Source organism: Lytechinus variegatus, chromosome 19 (assembly GCF_018143015.1).
Source record: "Lytechinus variegatus isolate NC3 chromosome 19, Lvar_3.0, whole genome shotgun sequence".
NCBI classification, from domain to species: Eukaryota; Metazoa; Echinodermata; class Echinoidea; order Temnopleuroida; family Toxopneustidae; genus Lytechinus; species Lytechinus variegatus.
The window spans coordinates 17,126,568-17,145,541 of NC_054758.1; the positions used below are offsets into that span (position 1 = coordinate 17,126,568).

At 36.9% G+C, this 18,974-nt stretch overlaps 1 protein-coding gene across 2 annotated transcripts in view; it reads left to right on the plus strand.

Moving 5' to 3' along the window:
• LOC121405696 (circularly permutated Ras protein 1-like) overlaps positions 1-18,889 on the plus strand; it is a 40,667-nt gene extending 21,778 nt beyond the window's left edge. Inside the window, exons 8-21 of one of the 2 annotated variants that reach the window (XM_041596602.1) lie at positions 384-917; positions 1,228-1,317; positions 2,167-2,318; positions 4,728-4,937; positions 6,135-6,219; positions 6,738-6,844; positions 7,635-7,747; positions 9,010-9,057; positions 10,207-10,368; positions 11,367-11,490; positions 14,333-14,426; positions 16,054-16,083; positions 17,401-17,478; positions 18,668-18,889. In XM_041596602.1, the coding sequence (XP_041452536.1) occupies positions 384-917; positions 1,228-1,317; positions 2,167-2,318; positions 4,728-4,937; positions 6,135-6,219; positions 6,738-6,844; positions 7,635-7,747; positions 9,010-9,057; positions 10,207-10,368; positions 11,367-11,490; positions 14,333-14,426; positions 16,054-16,083; positions 17,401-17,478; positions 18,668-18,784 (1,944 nt within the window). In that variant the 3' untranslated portion in view covers positions 18,785-18,889. The remainder of the gene's footprint in view (positions 1-383; positions 918-1,227; positions 1,318-2,166; positions 2,319-4,727; positions 4,938-6,134; positions 6,220-6,737; positions 6,845-7,634; positions 7,748-9,009; positions 9,058-10,206; positions 10,369-11,366; positions 11,491-14,332; positions 14,427-16,053; positions 16,084-17,400; positions 17,479-18,667) is intronic. The other variant, XM_041596603.1, reaches the window with a different exon arrangement.
• Positions 18,890-18,974: the final 85 nt, after the last annotated feature.

The window sequence follows — 18,974 nt, forward strand, 5'->3', positions numbered from 1 at the left end:
TTATTTTTTGCTTTCCTCTGTGCAAAAAAGTATTGGAGCTCTTTCTTTTTCAGACTTTTTCAACACTCTTCAGCTTTTTTCAGATCTTTTTATTTGTGACCACTTACACCCCTGGTTATATTGAACTTTTGTGATTTTTTTTCTTCACTGGGGTTCTTTGGTATCGCAGTGTTATTATAGATTTGAAATCAAAATAAGATTTGAGGATTTCGTGGTCAAATGGAATTGAACATCAAGGGGTTTTTACTCAGATTGTGAAAGAAATTTTTGCATGTTTGAAACAGTGAGCTGGTCTAAAGGTAAAAATGAGTTGACCAAATGACCATACTTCTGGGCCATCTCAACTCGGCCTAGGTTCTGACCGGATATTTATGTTTGTACAGGTATCTGGGGAAGTGTCTCTGCAAGGCAGGCGTAGCGACGAGCAGGTGGCGCTGCAGGCTTACCAGGAGGAGCTTGATGCCGCCGAACAGAGGTCTAGGGCCGCCCAACAAGAGGCCCTCAATGCCCAGATGCTAGCCAGCTATCAGGAAACCATCGAGGACCAGGCCCAAGCCTTGGCCCAGTTCCAGATTGCAAGAACTGCATCAACTGCGTCATCAGTGCAATTTCCACCTCCTCCGTCACCACTGGATCAGGCCATTCCATCGGCCCCGCCCGGGACGCTACCCCCACCATCCCGCCAGCCCAGTGCGGCGCCCTCTGTAGCGGGTAGAGTGCAGGGTGAGAGGCATAGCGAGCTGGAAGAGAGGTACGTCGCTGCACCCCAGAGGTCCTTTGTTGGTTCCCAGAGACAGGCACCTCCAAGGCCGCCGCCTCCAACGTACGCTGCCACTGCCGCTCCAAGACCTGCTCCTCCACCACCTATGGCTGCACCTGAACCTAAGAAGCATGTTTCATATGTATCCAGACTCCAAGTAAGATTTATTTCTTCCTTTGAAGAAATCAGACTATATATTAAATAATTTCTTCTTTTGTGTAATTATGATATTTTGTTTGAAAATTCCCTGCTGTTATCTTCTGTTAGATTCATGATAATAAATGCTTTTAGCAACTTTTAGGAATTCAACTGTGATTCATTATTTTATCATTTATTATGGGATTTGAAAAAATGTGTTGACCTCATCATAATACATGTACAACGATCTTTTATTTGTTTGGAATTTCTAACCATTTCGAAATGAATTTTCTAATTTTGCTCTGTCCTTGTGAATGAATATTTTTCAGTCAATGCAGTCGGCCATACAGCAACAGGTTGACAAACTGCAAGCAGAGAACAGTCACAAGAGAGTCGGACTTGTAGCATTCAACAACAATGTGAGTAGCATTGCATTGATGTAATAACTGTAAAGGTTCTGGTAAGATTTCCGGTTCCGTCTTAATGTCCTTAATCATAATAATGGGTATTTAGAGGCGCTAAAAACAAAAAGTACCATAGCGCGTACAAAAGTAGGAAACAATTTAATATTTGTGAATGTGGTACTTTCACTAGGTATATAGGGTGAAGTGATATTTAACCCTTTGAACCCTAAATTCTCTGGAACGGTCGTGACCCTCTCCTTGAACTATTTGCAGATATGCTTATCTGCAAAATTAAGAAATACATGACATTTGAAATATATGATCTCCGATTTTCATGATTCGAGCCCCAGCTATGCCAGCGGCACCTTATTCTGCTGGTTTCTGGCCTGGCCCGGCTATTCTTGTGTAGCTTCCTGTAGCTTATTAAAATCTCAAATTACGTCTCAAAATCACTGTTTGACAGAAATATAAAAATTTATTATAGTCTGTATATGACTCAATGTGTATTACCACACAAGCCTCCTTGGTAGGGTAGTATATTTTTGCCAGTTTTTATGCTAAAACTTAACAAGTGAACGCTGTTATCAGTGAAATTAATAACTGAAGTTATCAACTGAATATCTCCAAGGTAATGTCATTTTTGAAAGGTCACCTGACATTTAAAACCCTTGCTTTTCGAGTCATGTGACTTGAAGCCAGTATTCCAGCTTTTAGAGTATATGTGCGTTCATGGTCATTTGAACACATGACCCTCTGTTTACAAGGCGAGAGTCAGATCCACTACACCACTGCTCTTCCACTTACATATCCACATATATATATCCACTCATATATATCAATACTCTTCTCTATTCTTTCCTGCAGGTGACGGTGATCGGAGACGGCAGTCTTGATCCCGTGCCTCTAGAGGGTGCCGGTCTCACCGACAGGGAAAGTCTTATCAGTCTCGGCCAGAACTTTCCCCTCCCCGGTCCTATCTCAGAGGTGCATCGCTATCTCACTGACAAGATATACAGGTTAGAATCATTGGGAGCATTTGAAGAGTTAAGTTGCAAAAGGGGTTAGGTCCACTTATAGGGTTTTAGGCCTCCTTCGAAGAAACTTGTATACTTGCCCCCGAAATGTAAAAGAAACAGCCTATAAAGTGTTAGTACGTCCAAAGTTGGAGTATTGTGCTTCTGTGTGGGACCCATACACGAAAGACCAGATAAGTAGACTAGAAGCAGTTCAACGAAGAGCCGCTAGATTTGTCTGTAAAGATCACAGGAGAACCAGTAGTGTTTCCCAGACGCTGTAGTTACTTGAATGGAAATCTCTCAAAGATAGAAGGGCTATCTCAAGACTTACACTTTTATATAAATCATAGTGCTTCGGTCGATGTAGATCGATACTTAACAGCTCCCTCTAAAGATTCTGTTAGGACACGGAAATCATCGTCAATCTCTTTTTCCCGACCAACAACAAAAAAAGATTGCTTTAAGTACTCTTTCCTTCCAAGGACCATGGCAGAATGGAATCTGCTACCAGTAGACATACGTGAAGCTAAATCGGTCGATGGTTTTAAGACAAGGCTTAACAAAATTCAAATGTCTACTTTCATCCGGGGGGCACATCATTAATTCAAATTCACCACTAGCCACACACGCCTGCAGCAATTATATCCCAATTGAGGAGTTTGCCTGCAGTAACAGGAAGAAGAAGAAGAAGACCATTCCGAGAAAAACCATGTTTTTTTAATCTCACTTATTGCAATATTCTTATGAGAAACTGAATTTTCATGATGTACTACCCTATCATGTTAACATAAAATTGGGTATGAAAGAAATCTACCTGTCTTCAACTTTTTTCTGTATATTTTTGAAAAAATTATTGTGGATCTAACCCCATTTGCAAGTAAACTGAAATGAATCCAATCTCTTTTGATTAAAAAAAGTGATTTTTTTTGCCACTTTCATTCACTTTTTCATTGAATTTCAAATTGTTTTTAGTATCATCTGAGTGACTAAAAATTTAGAGGTTTAGAGACAGAAAATAATAAAATTTATGAAAATTGGACCTAACCCCTTTTGCAAGTGAGCTCTTCATTTCATGAAAGGATTTGTTGAATAATTTATCTGACAAAGTTTTTTGTCTGACAGTTACCATAGTAACAGTTGGAGAATAGTTTTAGATCTATTTTAGCCAATCAAAATCAAGGGAAGTGGTCAGATCTGAGTGCTAGTCAGACGATTAATAATGATGAAATAATAATAACGCAGTTCTTGTATAGCGCATATCACATTATGTCATAACGTCCCTATGCGCTTCCGAAGGACTTTGATATTGTTACCCTGGCTTTAGCTCCGCAGCCTTTTACAGCCCGGTGGCATTTCAAGGAATAAATTCCTGCCAGGTACCCATTCACCTCACCTGGGTTGAGTGCAGCACAATGTGGATGAATTTCTTGCTGAAGGAAATTACGTCATAGCTGGGATTCGAACCCACGACCCTCTGTTTCAAAGTCAGAAGACTAATCCACTGGGCCACAACACTATGAATTTATATTACAGACTTTCATCGATGAAAAATACTCTGAAGTTCTTTATTAAATTTAATCATGAAATCAAAAAGAAAGATGAGATGAAAATTTAAGGAAATAATGATAAGAGTGATGCATGACATTGTCATACATGTAGCTCCAATTCTATTTAGATTGAATGTGCAAGGCACTTTGAAAGAAGGGCAAGCATAAAAGAACGGGAAAATCAAAGAAATATATATTTCTTTTAAAAACTCACTGAATATATCAATACGCTCATCAGAATAATTTTTTTGAAAGGATTATTACAAATCAACAAAGTATTCCTCAGTATAAATGTTAAAAGATGGAGAACATTCTGAATATTAATAGAGTGCAGCTACAAATTAGAATTTGACTTTTTGCAGAGTTTGTGTTTCGAGTAAACATTAAAAACAGACAGGATTTTGATGTTGTTACAAGGTTTACATGGTGGCATGTACAATTGCTGATGTGGTTTACGGTACACCATGTGGAGTGTTATAGAAACAGTGGGTGGAAGAAGAAAAAAATGGACAGACGGACAGTCAACCTGCCCGAAACGTCGAGTCTCTCTACTGCTTCCACTCATCATCTCTACTTGCCAACTCAAGCCAGCATCTCCTCATCCATCCTACTACTCAAGATGTTTTTTTCAACTCATCAATCTCTTCTAGTTTACAGTCCTTTTCAGGACTACATTCAAGAAAGATTACTCTAAAATCTCCACTTTCTCACCTATCCATTCCTTTTTCTTCTATCCACTGTTTCTAGAACACTTCACATGGTGTACCATAAACCACATCAGCTGTTAGACAGGATTTTCTAAAAGATGTAGACTTACAGTGGTACTGGTATTTCATGTATTTATTTCTATTCTGATTCACAGTCTGACAGAGAGTGGACAGACTGCCTTAGGCCCCGCCCTTCTTATCGCCATCTCCATGGCAGCCCAGAAGCCGGGGTCAAAGGTCATCATGTGTACAGATGGAATGGCAAACATTGGCTTGGGGACGCTAAACGACATGGACAACGATGCAGCCTACGAAGAAGCAGCAAAATTCTACGACGAGGTCGGCAACTTTGCTCGAGATTCAGGGTGAGTGTAGTAATTAAATACCCTTTTTACACACGCTAAAATTTCCTTAACCCCGTACTATAGGTGGGGCTATAGTACGGGGTTAAGCTTAGCCCACTTTCTTTTTACACAGCATTTTTGCAAAGTGGGCTAACCCCACCTATTGTACAGGATTATTTGGCCCTGCAAAAAAACAGGGTTATCCCAGCAATTGCAGTGCTAAGAGCGATAGTACGGGGTTAAGATCGCTAGTTTAAAATAAAAGTGGGCTAAGCGCTCCCATTCATGCCCCATAACAGAGCCGGTCCTGTTGTCCAATCAGAGGTAAACATAATGAATATTCATGAACAGCGGACATAATGCGTCAGCGAGTTGGAATTCGTGTTTTAATACTTTCCTCTTCGACGCTCGTGAATATTCATGAGCTACCACTGGTCCGGGGTTAGCGAGTTTCATCTGTGAAAAGCAAGCATTCCTTATTCGGGGTTAGCAATAACAATTTGGCATGTGTGAAAAGGAAAAAAAAAAATAGTATGGGGTAAAGGATGGTATGGGGTTAACGATAGTCCTGTGTTAAGAAAATCCTGTGTAAAAAGGATATAACACTGTCAATTCAGGGATTATCACATGATGTGATGAATTTGAATTTGAGAGTAAATTAGTTTTCATAGTAAGCTAAGAGAAATAATTTTAGCTAATTCCATGAAATAATTAACCTTCTTGTACATGTACATCCAACCTCAATTTTTCTCCATTCATGATTCTTTTCATTGACTGCGTGAGTCATGATCATTGAAGAGCAATACAAATTTACAAAAGAACAAGAATACAGACTATATGAGAAAGCTTTCGCATACAGGGAGTCATATTTTCATTTTGTTTGGAACTGCCCATTTACTTACAAGTAAATACATCTGATTTCTTTCTTTTTTGCATTATCAGGGCAAATCCATAAAATTATTAACCTTTTTGTACATCCAATCCCCATTTTTCTAAAGTCTTACTTCACGTCATAAACTGACCAAGTCATGGTCCTTTGAGAACATTACAGACTGTCAAAAGAACAAGAAATCAGAGACAGAAAATTTCATGAAGGTCCCACATATAGGAGGTCGGAAATTCATGTTCATGGAATTGCCCTCATAACAAAATTCGTGATGAAAAATCAAGAGTTACTACATGATTTATTACTTTTTATGTGATGTTTTGTCTGTTCAGTGTATGTGTATCTGTGCTCACGTTAGAAGGCGAGGACTGTCGAGCTATTGAGCTAGGTAGTGTAGCGGACAAGACAAGAGGACAGGTTTGTTGTTTTTTTCCTTTTTTCTTTATTTTTTTTTTTGTTATGTACTGTATTTTGCATGGAAGTTGTATCTTCCCAGCCTTGTCAGTATTATGTCTGGTTAGTATATTTCATTTGTGAACCTGTTCGAAGCTTTGCTTCTAGAGTTGTGACCTTGATTATATTGCAAATTTTGTAAATGTCTTAATGTGAATAATGCGTAGCCTTTTGAAATAAATGTTATATTGAATGGAAGTTCATAAATGATAATGATGAGAAGGGGGATGATTTTAAAAATAACAATTTCTATAGTTTAGTTTAGTTAACTCCAACGATGTTGAAGGACTAAGCCTGTTCGTCGATCAAAGTAGAATGTCTATTGCTGCCCTCCTTTAGAAAAAATTAAATGCATATATGACTATAAAAACTTCAAGTTACACCAAAAACTCACCTAAGATTTTTTCATTGTTCTCAATTATTGTTTCACAACACTTTATTCTAAAATTAACATGTGGTCCCATGTATTGTATTTGGTGTAGGTGAGCATTGTCAAGCCAAATGACCTCAACCAGCAGTTTGCAGACATTCTAGCCGACCCAGTCCTCGCTACCAATGTATCGGCCAGGATGGTGCTTCACAAAGGCCTGTAAGTATCTTCTGTCATATTATTGAGGTGTTGTGGCTCAGTGGATAAGTCTCTGGACTGTTAACCACAAGGTCCGGGGTTCAAATCCCACCGCAGCACTAGCGTCCTTTGTCAAGGCGTTTATCTACATTTGCCACTCTCCACCCAGGTGTAGTAAATGGGTACCCGGTAGGAAGGAATTCCTTGAATGCTTGATGCGCCCGATCAGGGTAGCCGTGCTAAAGCTGGGGTAATAGTATGCAGCACTTAGAACCATTTATATTAAGCGCTATATAAATGTTGCATATTATTATTATTATTATTATCATTATTAATTGTTCCTGCAATCTCAAATATTTAAAATCATAAAAGGATTCTTCTCCCATTTGATCTGTAGAAGACAAGTGTATATTTTTACATTGTAAAACTTTCAATCATTCATGTATTTGTGCAATGATGCAATGAATACGCTTATTGAAGAAAAAATAGGTTCTATTTTATGCAAAGGTCATCATTGCCTATCTCTCTACTAATTACTTTCATCAAATGTGACAAAACTTAAGCAGTCAGAACCAGCATTGTTGTAATATTAGATTAATATCAAAGTTGAATAGATTAAGGATCGTCAAATAGACTTTGTGAAGGAAAATTACACCAAGGTACTAGAAGTGTATTTTGGAACCAGCCAATTGCAAATCATTTAATTACTGATGATGTCCTTTTGTAGTTCAATAGTGAAAACTCCATTTGAGCCTTGGAATAAAGGATCGTAAATACATGACTCGATAATTTTCTCGCTTTTTTTCTGCAGGTTCTTTAGGGATAGTGAGAATGATAGCTCACGGAGCCAAGCGACCCACAATGTTGGACTTGTGACTGCTGACTCAGAAACTACATTTGAATTTGGAGTGAGGAGAAAAGAAGGTTAGCTATAATAACTAGTATTCTTAATCTTTTGGGAATTCTGTGATGAATTTTTCTTCCTCCTAAATTAAAAAAAAGCCTTCTCAAGGCTTATGTACATTTGTATTGTCGTAACCCTACAATGCTGTTGGGTATAAAGGGAAGGGGATATGATACCCCTTTCATAAACCCAATTAAAATGAATTAGGCGGCTAATAGCAGCATAATTTGGTCGTAAAATTGGAGGAGGACAAGAGTTATCCGCATTACTCTGATGCTGCTATTATCCGCATAATAGCAGCATCGGGATAAGATTTTGAGTTTATGAACGCATTTCCAAATAATGCGGATAATTGCCATGGTGCGGTCACAAGGTCACCCTTTTCCAACACAACCGCATCAGAGGGGGCGTGTCCAGTTGTCATGGCGATTATCCGCCTTTTTCAGGACAGGCGCTCGTAAAAATAATGCGGCTTATTTTCGGAGTTTATGAACGCAATTTTTATTGAATTTTCCGCATTACTCTTAGGCGGCTAATTGGAGGATAGGTTTATGAAAAGGGTATGAGACAGCCCCAACATTATGTCTGAGGCAGGAAACATTGGTTTTTTTTCTATCTAAACTTGGTTTCAAAAGAAACTGATCAAACTTCACAAAGGCACTGCACAAATTCTACTCAGTCAAAATGAACAATATTTTACACAGGCTAGCTTCTATAATGTTTACAAGTCACAAGTCAATAATAAAGTGATTGGTTATTAAAATCACAGAGAAGCTATAGCCCCTCACATCAATTGGTTTCTTATGTTTACTGCACTCTTTCCTAACCTGCAAGCAGTGAAGAAAGATGATTTACATGTATCTATCCTTATGAAACAGTTAAAAATGATTTTAGAGAGAAATAGCCGACACATTGAAATTCTACTGTTTTTTGCAACAATTGGCTATCCATAGTTAAACCACAACTTCATACCAGTGTTTAAATTAAACCAGACTTAACAATATGGTGCCCCAGAGTCCACTATGTTAGCTCACTGTTCACCTTCACACTTTAGAGTTTATTTTTCAACAAGCCTTTAAAAATTTGACATTTATTCTGCAAACAAAATGTACTGAATTTTTTTTCCAAACGTTACATAATTTTACATGTTTATATAGCACTGACATGTACCACTTCCGTAATCAGGTATCCTCGAGCACTGTACAGTAATGCTTCTCGATGCACATTAACTATTCCTATAAGCCCAGTAATGTAATCTTTGTTTTCTTTCCTCTTTATGCAGTGATTTATGATAACTATGGCGGAACTACAGTGGTGGAGAGAGTCGAAGGTGAGTTGTTATTTGAAATAATTGGAATAAATTTGATAATTTTGATTTTCTTTATAAAAGAGAGACTTACCTTATTTATGTTTTCAAATATAAAGCTGTAATTTGTATCTGTTAAGCAAGTGAAGCAATTAAATTGGACCTTAGGAAAGTGATTCTTATGCACCTTGTTGTTCTTTCCCAATGTATGAGCCAAAACTATGGTAACTGGCTTAAAATGATGCCAACTTGAGGATCAAAACAGATTAATTTAGATGTTAGGAAAATGAGCCCTATGCATCTCTAGTTTTTCTGTCCCAATATATTGTATGATAAGATGATGATTGATGCCAACTTGAGGATCAAAAAGAGATTAATTTAGATGTTAGGAAAGTGAGCCCTATGCATCTCTAGTTTTTCTATCCCAATACATTGTATGATAACTTGATAAGTGTTGCCAACATTAGGATCAAAACAGATTAATTAAGATGTTAGGAAAGTGAGCCCTGTGCATCTCTAGTTTTTCTATTGCAATATATTGTATGATAAAATGACAATTGTTCTCAATTTGAAGAGTGAAAGCAGATTTATCGCTATCTGCCACTTGTTGTTCCAACATATGATGCAATCTATGTTAACCTTATTGAAAAATGATTATAGTTATCAAATTGAGCCAATGTATAGCAATTGTATGAGGAATGGTAGTGATTGCCAATTTGAGGAAATGTTATTAGATTAATGATCCCTATGTACCTCCATCCCATTAGATATGCTGGTCTATGGTCATTCGGTGGTAAAGTGATAATTACTGCCAATTTGAGGAGATTTATTAGATTAATGATCCCTCTGCATCTCAATCCCATTAGATATGCTAGTCTATGGTAATTGAATAGTAAAAAAGATGATAATTATTGCCAATTTGAGGAGATTAATTAGATTGATGACCCTTCTCTATCTCTGTCCATTTAGATATGCTTGTCTATTGTAATTGTATGGTTAAGTGAAAATACCTATTGCCAATTTGAGGAGATTAATTAGATTAATGATCCCTCTGCATCTCTATCCCATTAGATTTGCTAGTCTATGGTAATTGTATGGTAAAATGATAATAATTATTGCCAATTTGACGAGATTAATTAGATTAATGATCCCTATGTACCTCCATCCTATTAGATGAGCCGATCTATGAGAGCGTCGCACAGACTATGATAGAGGGACTAGAGAGGCTACCATTCCAGGTCCAGATCCGATACACAGGCCGTGATGGTCTTGACTACCAGAGGATTCTCACCATGGATAGACCAGTTACCAAGGATAGAAAGTTTGCCGAACAAAGTAAGTACTCAAATTTATTTTCATTCAATTTATTATATATGCAATCATTCCAAGATCAAAACCATATAGAGTATATCTTTATTTGAAATGGAATCGGTTGCTTTAGCCCAGCTCACACTATGCGACGTGTTGCAGACGCGATTTTTCAAGAAATCGCATTTTGCATTTAATATGAAAGTTCTAAGAAGTAGAATTATTTTACTGTTTGGCATAATGTTAGGAATACTGAATCATATTTTTACTTTGCGGCAAGCCCTGTGGTCGGAGTAAAGCCCCAAATTGACTTCAAGTCACGGCCAATGATGACGTCATTTCGATTCGGATTTGAATTTGTTTTTATTCATTCTGGGAGATTCGCACTAGACTGAATTTCGATTTCAGTAGTCCTGCCACTATTCTGAACTCTGATCCGTAAAATTTTATTAGTTGGATTGTCCATATCAAATGTGATCACAATTTCTTTGAAATTCGGATCGCAATGAATTGCAAAGTGCAAGCCGGGCTTTTGTATCACCCTAGCAGGTTTGTCTGGTTAACTGGAGGCGTGTGGGCATAGATAAGGTTAAACATTTTATCTTAATCTTGAACTCTGTGTTGAAAGGGGATCCAAATAGAGACAGCAATGAGTAGAAAATCAGACAGGTATTAAGAGCGCAACAACCTTTGATAAGCACAATTCATCACAGAATTGATGGTCCAATCTGTCTCAGAAAAGCCAATCACACAAAATCTAATTAACAATCACGTTCAATATCGATATAATAATCCTTTTAGTGTATCTTAAAATTATTTGTCCTGTATATCATTAGAAATTAATACAGAGCTGAACTATTTTCAAAGGTGATGTGATCATCAACCATTAAAGTGGGCTTTATGTTTTTGTGTGATGTAGTTTAGGAGCTGTTTTCTGTGATAACTTGCATGTAGACATTCCAGTGTTGCCAATTTAACAAGTATTTCATTGTAATTGCTCCTTTTTCTCTCTCTCTTTAAACAAGATGCTAATGTTGGTGTAATTGGAGCACACGCGGCTCAGTCTGCGGCCAAGTTAGCTGTAGAAGGTGCCTACGCCCAGGCACAAATCAACGCTGTCATTACACAGAAGCTTGTACAACGATGCACGTAAGTAGAGGAAATTAAAATGATAAAAATTTCTGTAGTTGAAAACAATTGGAATAGTCTGTTGTGTCCTCTGTAGTTTATAAATAGTGCAGATGTGAAAGGAAAATTGTAAATGGCTCTTGATCACTCTGGCTGCACGGGCCTAATCACTAGTGGCAGGCCATAGATATTCATTCGAGCCAACCCATTGCTATTTTTTTTATTTTGATATGGCTGATTGACAAAGTGTATGCATATGATTGTCCATCTAACACTGATTCTATTTTGGGTAATTACTGAACTTCCTTTTGCCAAATTGGGAAGAAATATCACCAATTTTGGACTATATTTTGACTAACGGAAGGATTAGGGCTATTTTGCTGTTTTAGGTGATGAATCTGCTCCCCCCCGACGATGTCTTCAAACACGCCAATTTATTTTTAAAAATGAGCCGGTCGAGGGACCCTTTTCTGGTCAGCTATGGATTGCCAGATATATATCCTATCCACTGGTAGTAAACATTCGACCCCCGAATTTCATCCTTATTTTTTATGAATTTTTTAAAGTGCCAATTTAACACACGAGTCTATGGGGAATGAATTAAGCCTGTGATACCCTCTTTATATGTGCGCAGTATAAACACCCCATTTTATTATTATTTTTAAAAGTTGAGGCAAGACTCTGAAAACATCCATGTCCAAGATTTGTAGTCTGATTCAAATCCTTATGAGCCTTGCTGAATCAATGCCAATATAGTCTTAATCGGATTAAAAGAACACAAAAGAACCCTCAGGCTCAGAAACCAGTCCCATTCACCTCCAGCAGGACACACCCTCATACCATTTCAACACAGGACATTCATGTTTAATGGAGCTGGAGGATGCCATGGTGAAAGCCTAATCTGGCTATAAAGAAAGAGGAATAAATCAAGTTGACCATTAAAGGATTAGTCCAACACTTTAAGAATCATGGAGGTGTTTCACAAACACCTCCTAGAGGATACCATTGTTATTTGAATTTGAAAGCAAAATCTGGCGAAGAAAGGGGACTATTTTTCAAGTGACTATTAAAGGATTAGTCCAACACTTTAAGAATCATGGAGGTGTTTCACAAACACCTCCTAGAGGATACCATTGTTATTTGAATTTGAAAGCAAAATCTGGCTAAGAAAGGGGAATAAATCAAGTTGACTATTAAAGGATTAGTCCAACACTTTAAGAATTATGGAGGTGTTTCACAAACACCTCCTAGAGGATACCATTGTTATTTGAATTTGAAAGCAAAATCAGGCTAAGAAAAGGGGCTAAATCAAGTTGACTATTAAAGGATTAGTCCAACACTCTAAGAATTATGGAGGTGTTTCTTAGAAATTGAAGAGTGTTCAACAATCACACTTAAATCTTTAGATAAGTGTGGTAATTCATATGCATCACTGCATTGGTCAGATCATTTTCATCAGACTCGCACATTGACTTTAATTTGCATCTAACTCTTGTGAAAAGTACTAAGGATATATATTGCCGCCTATCTTTGCTCCCGTGATCGGTAAGATATCAGACAGCTCAAGGGAACTTTGTGACTTATCACTCGGCCTCAATAAACGTCCACAGGGTTGGAAAAAAAAACTTGACCAGAACTGAAGATTGGTAGAAGCTTGAATGTAGGTGAATCTGTTGTAGTCAATTCTCTTTGGCGACACATAAATCTGTTCAATTTGGGAGAACTTCAAATTAAGAGAAGTAAAAAAACATTTTTTTTTGCATAAACTGGGGCACGTTGCAGGAAGAGTTATGATTGAATGTAACTCAAAATATCAAGCACAATTCCTAATTCTTTTGTTTCATTGGTTGAAATTCAAGTTACATTTAATCTATAGAGTTGCAATTATTCACAACTCTTTCTACAATAGCCCTTGGTCTTAACCCTATCTAGGCCGGGGTATTTTGGGAGTTCATAAGGCCGGGGGGGGGCCTCCCAGGCCCCCCCTTAAGATCTCGGCCGTCAACCGCGCGATCGTGCCGAAAATTGGCACGCGGGTTGCTTGGGACATAATCTACAAGATTGTATAGTAATTTATTTCATGCGAATCGCTATTAAGTGATTATGCTAATTTATGCGTAATTAGTATGCGAAATCATACTTTTTCCTCTAACTCCCTAAATAAAGCTCCAAATGTACTAATTTTTGGTATACAAGCTCTTTGTGGTGTTCTTAGCAAGTGTACATGACAAAAATTGCGATATCAAATCATTTTCTTATGTATTATATTGTTTTTTGCAATTTCTTATGTATTTCTTTGTTTTTTGACCTTTTGTTTTTCATTGTTTTTTCAATGAAATTTGTTGGGGACTCTTCTGTGATCATAAAAAGCATAAAATAAATATATTTAGACCAGCAAAACTAAAAATAATCATACATTTATGAATTTTGGTTGAAAACACAATTTGCATTGACTTTGTACACGAAATCACGTTTTTGAGCAATTTTCGGTCTGACATGCACTTACATAATGATGCGTAATTTCGGAACCACGTACCCGGGTGACGCAAAATTGGTCTCAAAAGTTGCGCAAGACTTGAAAGTAAAAAGTCAGCGAGCGGCGCGGTCAAAAAATTTCGCACGGCGAAATTATCGCGCAATTCGTTGAGGGGGGGCCTCCGAGGCCCCCCCCCCCGGCCTAGATAGGGTTAAAATTGCTTTCAGTCAAAGGAATTATTTGATCCATAGAAGATTCACTTAGGTAGAATTAACTGTATTTGTTATACGATCATTCCCCACTTATGTAAGTGTGTGTATATGAGCGTCTCTGGGCGGTGTGTGTGCTCAATAAGACATCATTATTATTATTATTTCTTGTTGCTAGGCAACCAGAGGAAGGTCAGGAGCAGGAGGGTATCTATCAGACGTTCCTTGCCAACATGGCTCCAATCCACTCTGAAATCACGCGGGCTCATCAGGTAAGGTGATCCACCCGAAACATAAAGGCTTGTGCCCTGTCTTAAGGCCACCGCACACCTTACGACTGTTCCCGATCCGATTTTGGAACAAATCGCATTTTGCTCATTTTCTGAAAATGTGAATTGAACACATCATTTTATTTGAGGTTTAAATTAATTGGAAAAATACTATTATAACCATTTGCGAAAGATTGCAAGCTTTTATTTTGGAGTTAAGGCCAAATTAGTTTCAACTCGTAGCCAATCGTAGGACTGTTCTGACGTCATTACGACTAGATATTAAATTTGCTTTTATTCTAAGAAGGATGATAGCATAGTCACAGATTTGAATAGAGGTATTTGTACAATGATTTAGAACATTACGCAATAAGATATTCCAAGTCCCAATATTAGCATCAAATTCTACTACGTTTTATTCCAAAATTGAGTCGCAGACCAATCGGTCGCCTTAACAAAGAGTTATGATTGATTTGATCAACCTCAACTATATGGAAATCCATCAATGTCATAATTTATTTGTCTTCAGGAAATTTGCACAATGTCATTTGTGAACAAACAGAAGCACACTGAATCGTCAAGAATATGATGAATGTATAAATGTTCATCATATCTAGAAAAAATCATTTGAATAAACATGCTTTTAGATGTTGACATTGTTGGCTTTCCATAGTAACGGTTGATCGGATCAATCACAACTCTTTGTAAGACGGGGCCCTTATCTAGATCTATAAGATGTATTGAAAGTTAACATTGATCTTAAAGGGGAAGTTCACCCTGACAAAAAGTTTATTGTAAAAATAGCAGAAAAAATAATAAAAAATATTGCCGAAGGTTTTAGAAAAATTCATCAAATAATTAAAAAGTTATTAGAATTTCAATTATTTGATTTGTGACGTCATATGCGAGCAGCATTCCTACATAGCGAATGGTAAAAAATCAATGAAATGTCATTTCTCAGAAAATTGAAAATGGTTTTCACTGTACCTTTTGTATATCAATAGACAAATCATTTCACACCCGATCATGAAAAGAAAACAAAATTAAGACATCGGAACCATACAAAATTTGAAATTCATGCATTTTATATTACATAACACATGGGGCAGCTGCTCGTTTATGACATCACAAATCCAAAACTTTGAACTCTAATAACTCTTATTCTTTAACCGATTTTCCTCAAACCTTCACCGATATTTTTTACTTTTTTTCTGCTATTTCTACAACAAAGTTTTCTTTAGGGTGAATTTCCCCTTTAAATAACTTTTTTATGACATTGTTTTTTTTTGCAAGTATGGGTAGTTCGCTTCAACGCTTACTAGACATTAACATTACCATGAAAGAGGACAATGATAAAACATTATGTATAAACAAACTTCTAATGCCTAGAGTTAGTGCAAGTTTGACTATGTCTGGATGATATTTTATACTGGTAACTGAATACAAAATTACAAATATGAAATGTTCCTAATGCATTGTTTGCCATAACATTATATAGACTGCATGTAATGTATTAGAATGTTCTCACAGTTAACAAGCTTATTCTATTTTCTCTCTCTGGAATATTCCTAACAATATTCTGAACTTTTGACACTTGACCTTTTGATGCTTGACCTCTTAACCTATGCAGCAAGAGTGGGATGCTGGTGAATATATGGAGGTAACTAACATTATTATTGCTTTAGATGTTTTGAATACTGTTAAGTTGCTTTATACTGTTTTCAGTAACTCATGATTTTTTGGTCCGCACCAGGCCCGCTCTAAAAAAAGTCCACACCACACAATAAAAATTATGTTTTGTAACTATAGCAGTGCTGCACTACTATTACAATCACCTATTTAAAAACTCAGGCACGCGGACTTGGTGTTGGTCTAGTGCTCATAAAAGCAGCACCAAAATAGCCTGCGCCAGGCCCGGTCTATTTTGGTGCTGCTTTTATTCAGAAACTCAAAATTTTGTGACTTAGCCTGGGACTGGTCCGTATCAGTGAGTTATTGAAAGTGGTATCAGATTACTTTCAGTTCCCAGATCGATGGCCAGCAAGCCAGCAATGCAAGTATTCCAATTAGGCAAAATATTCTAGTTTTGATTTTTGCTTCTAATAACTAAGCCTTTGCAATTGAAATTAATATATGCTTTATTCTGTAGAACCGTGTACAAGGCATTCATTCAAACTATTAGTACTAAATAGATGCTGATACTTGGAATCTAGTTTTCATACATTACTTTAGTGCTACTGTTTGTCTGGGAGGCCTTCAACAAACTTTTTGGTTGTCAAGAACAACGTTTGCTTAGAAAGTTTGCTTAAAATTTTAATACTTTAGTATACAGATCTATTAGACCAAAACCACGATATATATTGGTAAAATTCTAGCATTTATCAAAATGACTACAATGGCATTGAGTTAATACAATGAGACTAAGGGCTGTTAAATCCTTTTTTAGACTCGTGCCCAGATTCCTGGTATTTACAATACACCAAGTCATTAACTAATGTCTTTTTAGCTGCCATGCGTCATTCAAATTATCTGACGCCAAAGTTAATAGGTGGTACTGTGTATTAAGAATTTTTATGGAATTTTTATCAAAAGTTAAACATGTTGCAAGCCATTTTGAAGATGGCAAGTAGAAAGTAATTTTGCACCTTGAGTTCAATCTCTATATAAAATTGCTTCACATTGTCTTATCATTTTGTATCAATGATATGTGATATATGTACATTTTATTATGTCTTGAAAGCTTGCAAAGAAAGTTTGAAAAGAAAGTGAAGATGATGATGTTTCTATGGTAACCAAAAAAAGAAGATGTTTGTCGTTATTTTTTTCTAAATAACTTCATAACAGCTTAAAAATGCTGCAGCCCATTTTGTGGAGATGTTTTGTACAGTACAGTATATGCACTGTGAGTGTGTTCTGTACATAAAATAGTAGTACTGTATTTTAACTACGAGTAATTCATTTCATCTGTTATCTGTAGCTTGAAAAACGGAGCGAAGAAGAGAGCGATGATGATGATGTTCCGTTGGTCACCAAGAACAAAAAGATTAGTAAGAAGGTATGTGAGATGCTATATTGTTTAAGCCTGTCGTAAAGTTAACGTAGGTTGATTTCTTTTATGCTCTAAAGTGCTTAAAAAGAGTCTTTTGGGAACACTCATGAAAAATTTGACTGGAAGAATGATATACATGTACATGTAACATGTTTTTCATAACTTGATGTGAAAAAAAAGTTGCTTTTTTTTTAATGTGCATATCAGACACCAAGAGACTAGGAAGGGGAGACTAATCCCCCTACTCGAGAACGAGCCAGTAGCTGGATTGCTGGATTGGGGGTACTTTTCTTGACTTATGCAAGTTTGACAGTATTTGTAATTGGAAAAATTAGAGGGTTTTGATTATTTGAAAATACACAGGGAGATGATTCGTAAACAGTTACAAGGCAAATTCTGTTTTTAAGCACTTGAAAGCAACATTAATCTGTTTTTTCAATTCCTCCTGCATTATGGTGATTTCTTGAAGATTGGAATGCAGATTGAAGTTGTATTTTAAAAATCTGTTTTGGTGTGTTTATGTTTACAAAACATGCACAAACTCCACCTTTAGTTTGACTGAAATTGCCGAAACATATCAGCATTTTTTACTTATTTTAGCTGTAATTTTTCAAACACAGATGGAACTGGTATATTTCAGACAAGGGTGAATAATCATTGCATGTTTGGAGTCAGTTATAAAAAAGTAATGATTAAATACTGACTGACTTTTAAAGATAAATTCCAGTTTTGGTAACGATCTCAAAATGACTTTTGACAGAATCTGATATAATTACCACCCAAGTGTCTGTTTGTATGAATAAAAAATATGTGCCAAAGGATTCTGGAAGAAATTGTGTAATTGCTGAGAAATAAGCAAAATAAGCGCAGGTTCGGTCACTTCCGTCTGGTCTTTATTCCAGCAATATTAATACACTGTCCCACGTGTGCCTATCTGTGTTGGTGATCTTCAGTGTGAACATTTTTCAGCGTAGATTTCAAGATTTCACAAAGTTCAGCTTATGTAAGTGTACCAGATCTAGATCCTCGATTATATTCTGACAATTAAGCCTGGTTTTACAGACTTTCTCTTGAAATCCGTGTTTACTGCAACTACTGGCATTTCTCTTTAATATTACTCATAATTGGGAGTGTACATGTAGGTCAAATCATTTATTATAGCCTTTCTTGTGATATCAATATCAATATCTTTCAGATGAAGAATCGTCGCAAGAATGTGTCGGACCGACAAGCCAGTGTCTTCTACCGGATGAAGGGCGCCACCACGAAGATGTTCAACAAGCAGGCCTACAGTATGTCAGAGATGGTGTAGTTTGAACCTGCTGGGAAAGGTTCCTGTGTAGTACATTGGGAGACTTTCACATATGTAGTGAAAGTAGCTCTATTAGCATATCAGATGTGACGTTTGGGCCTGCTGGGAAAGGCCCTGTGTAGTGTATTAGGAGAAGTTCACATATGTAGTGAAAGTAGGTCTATTAGCATATCACAGACCTGCCAACCAG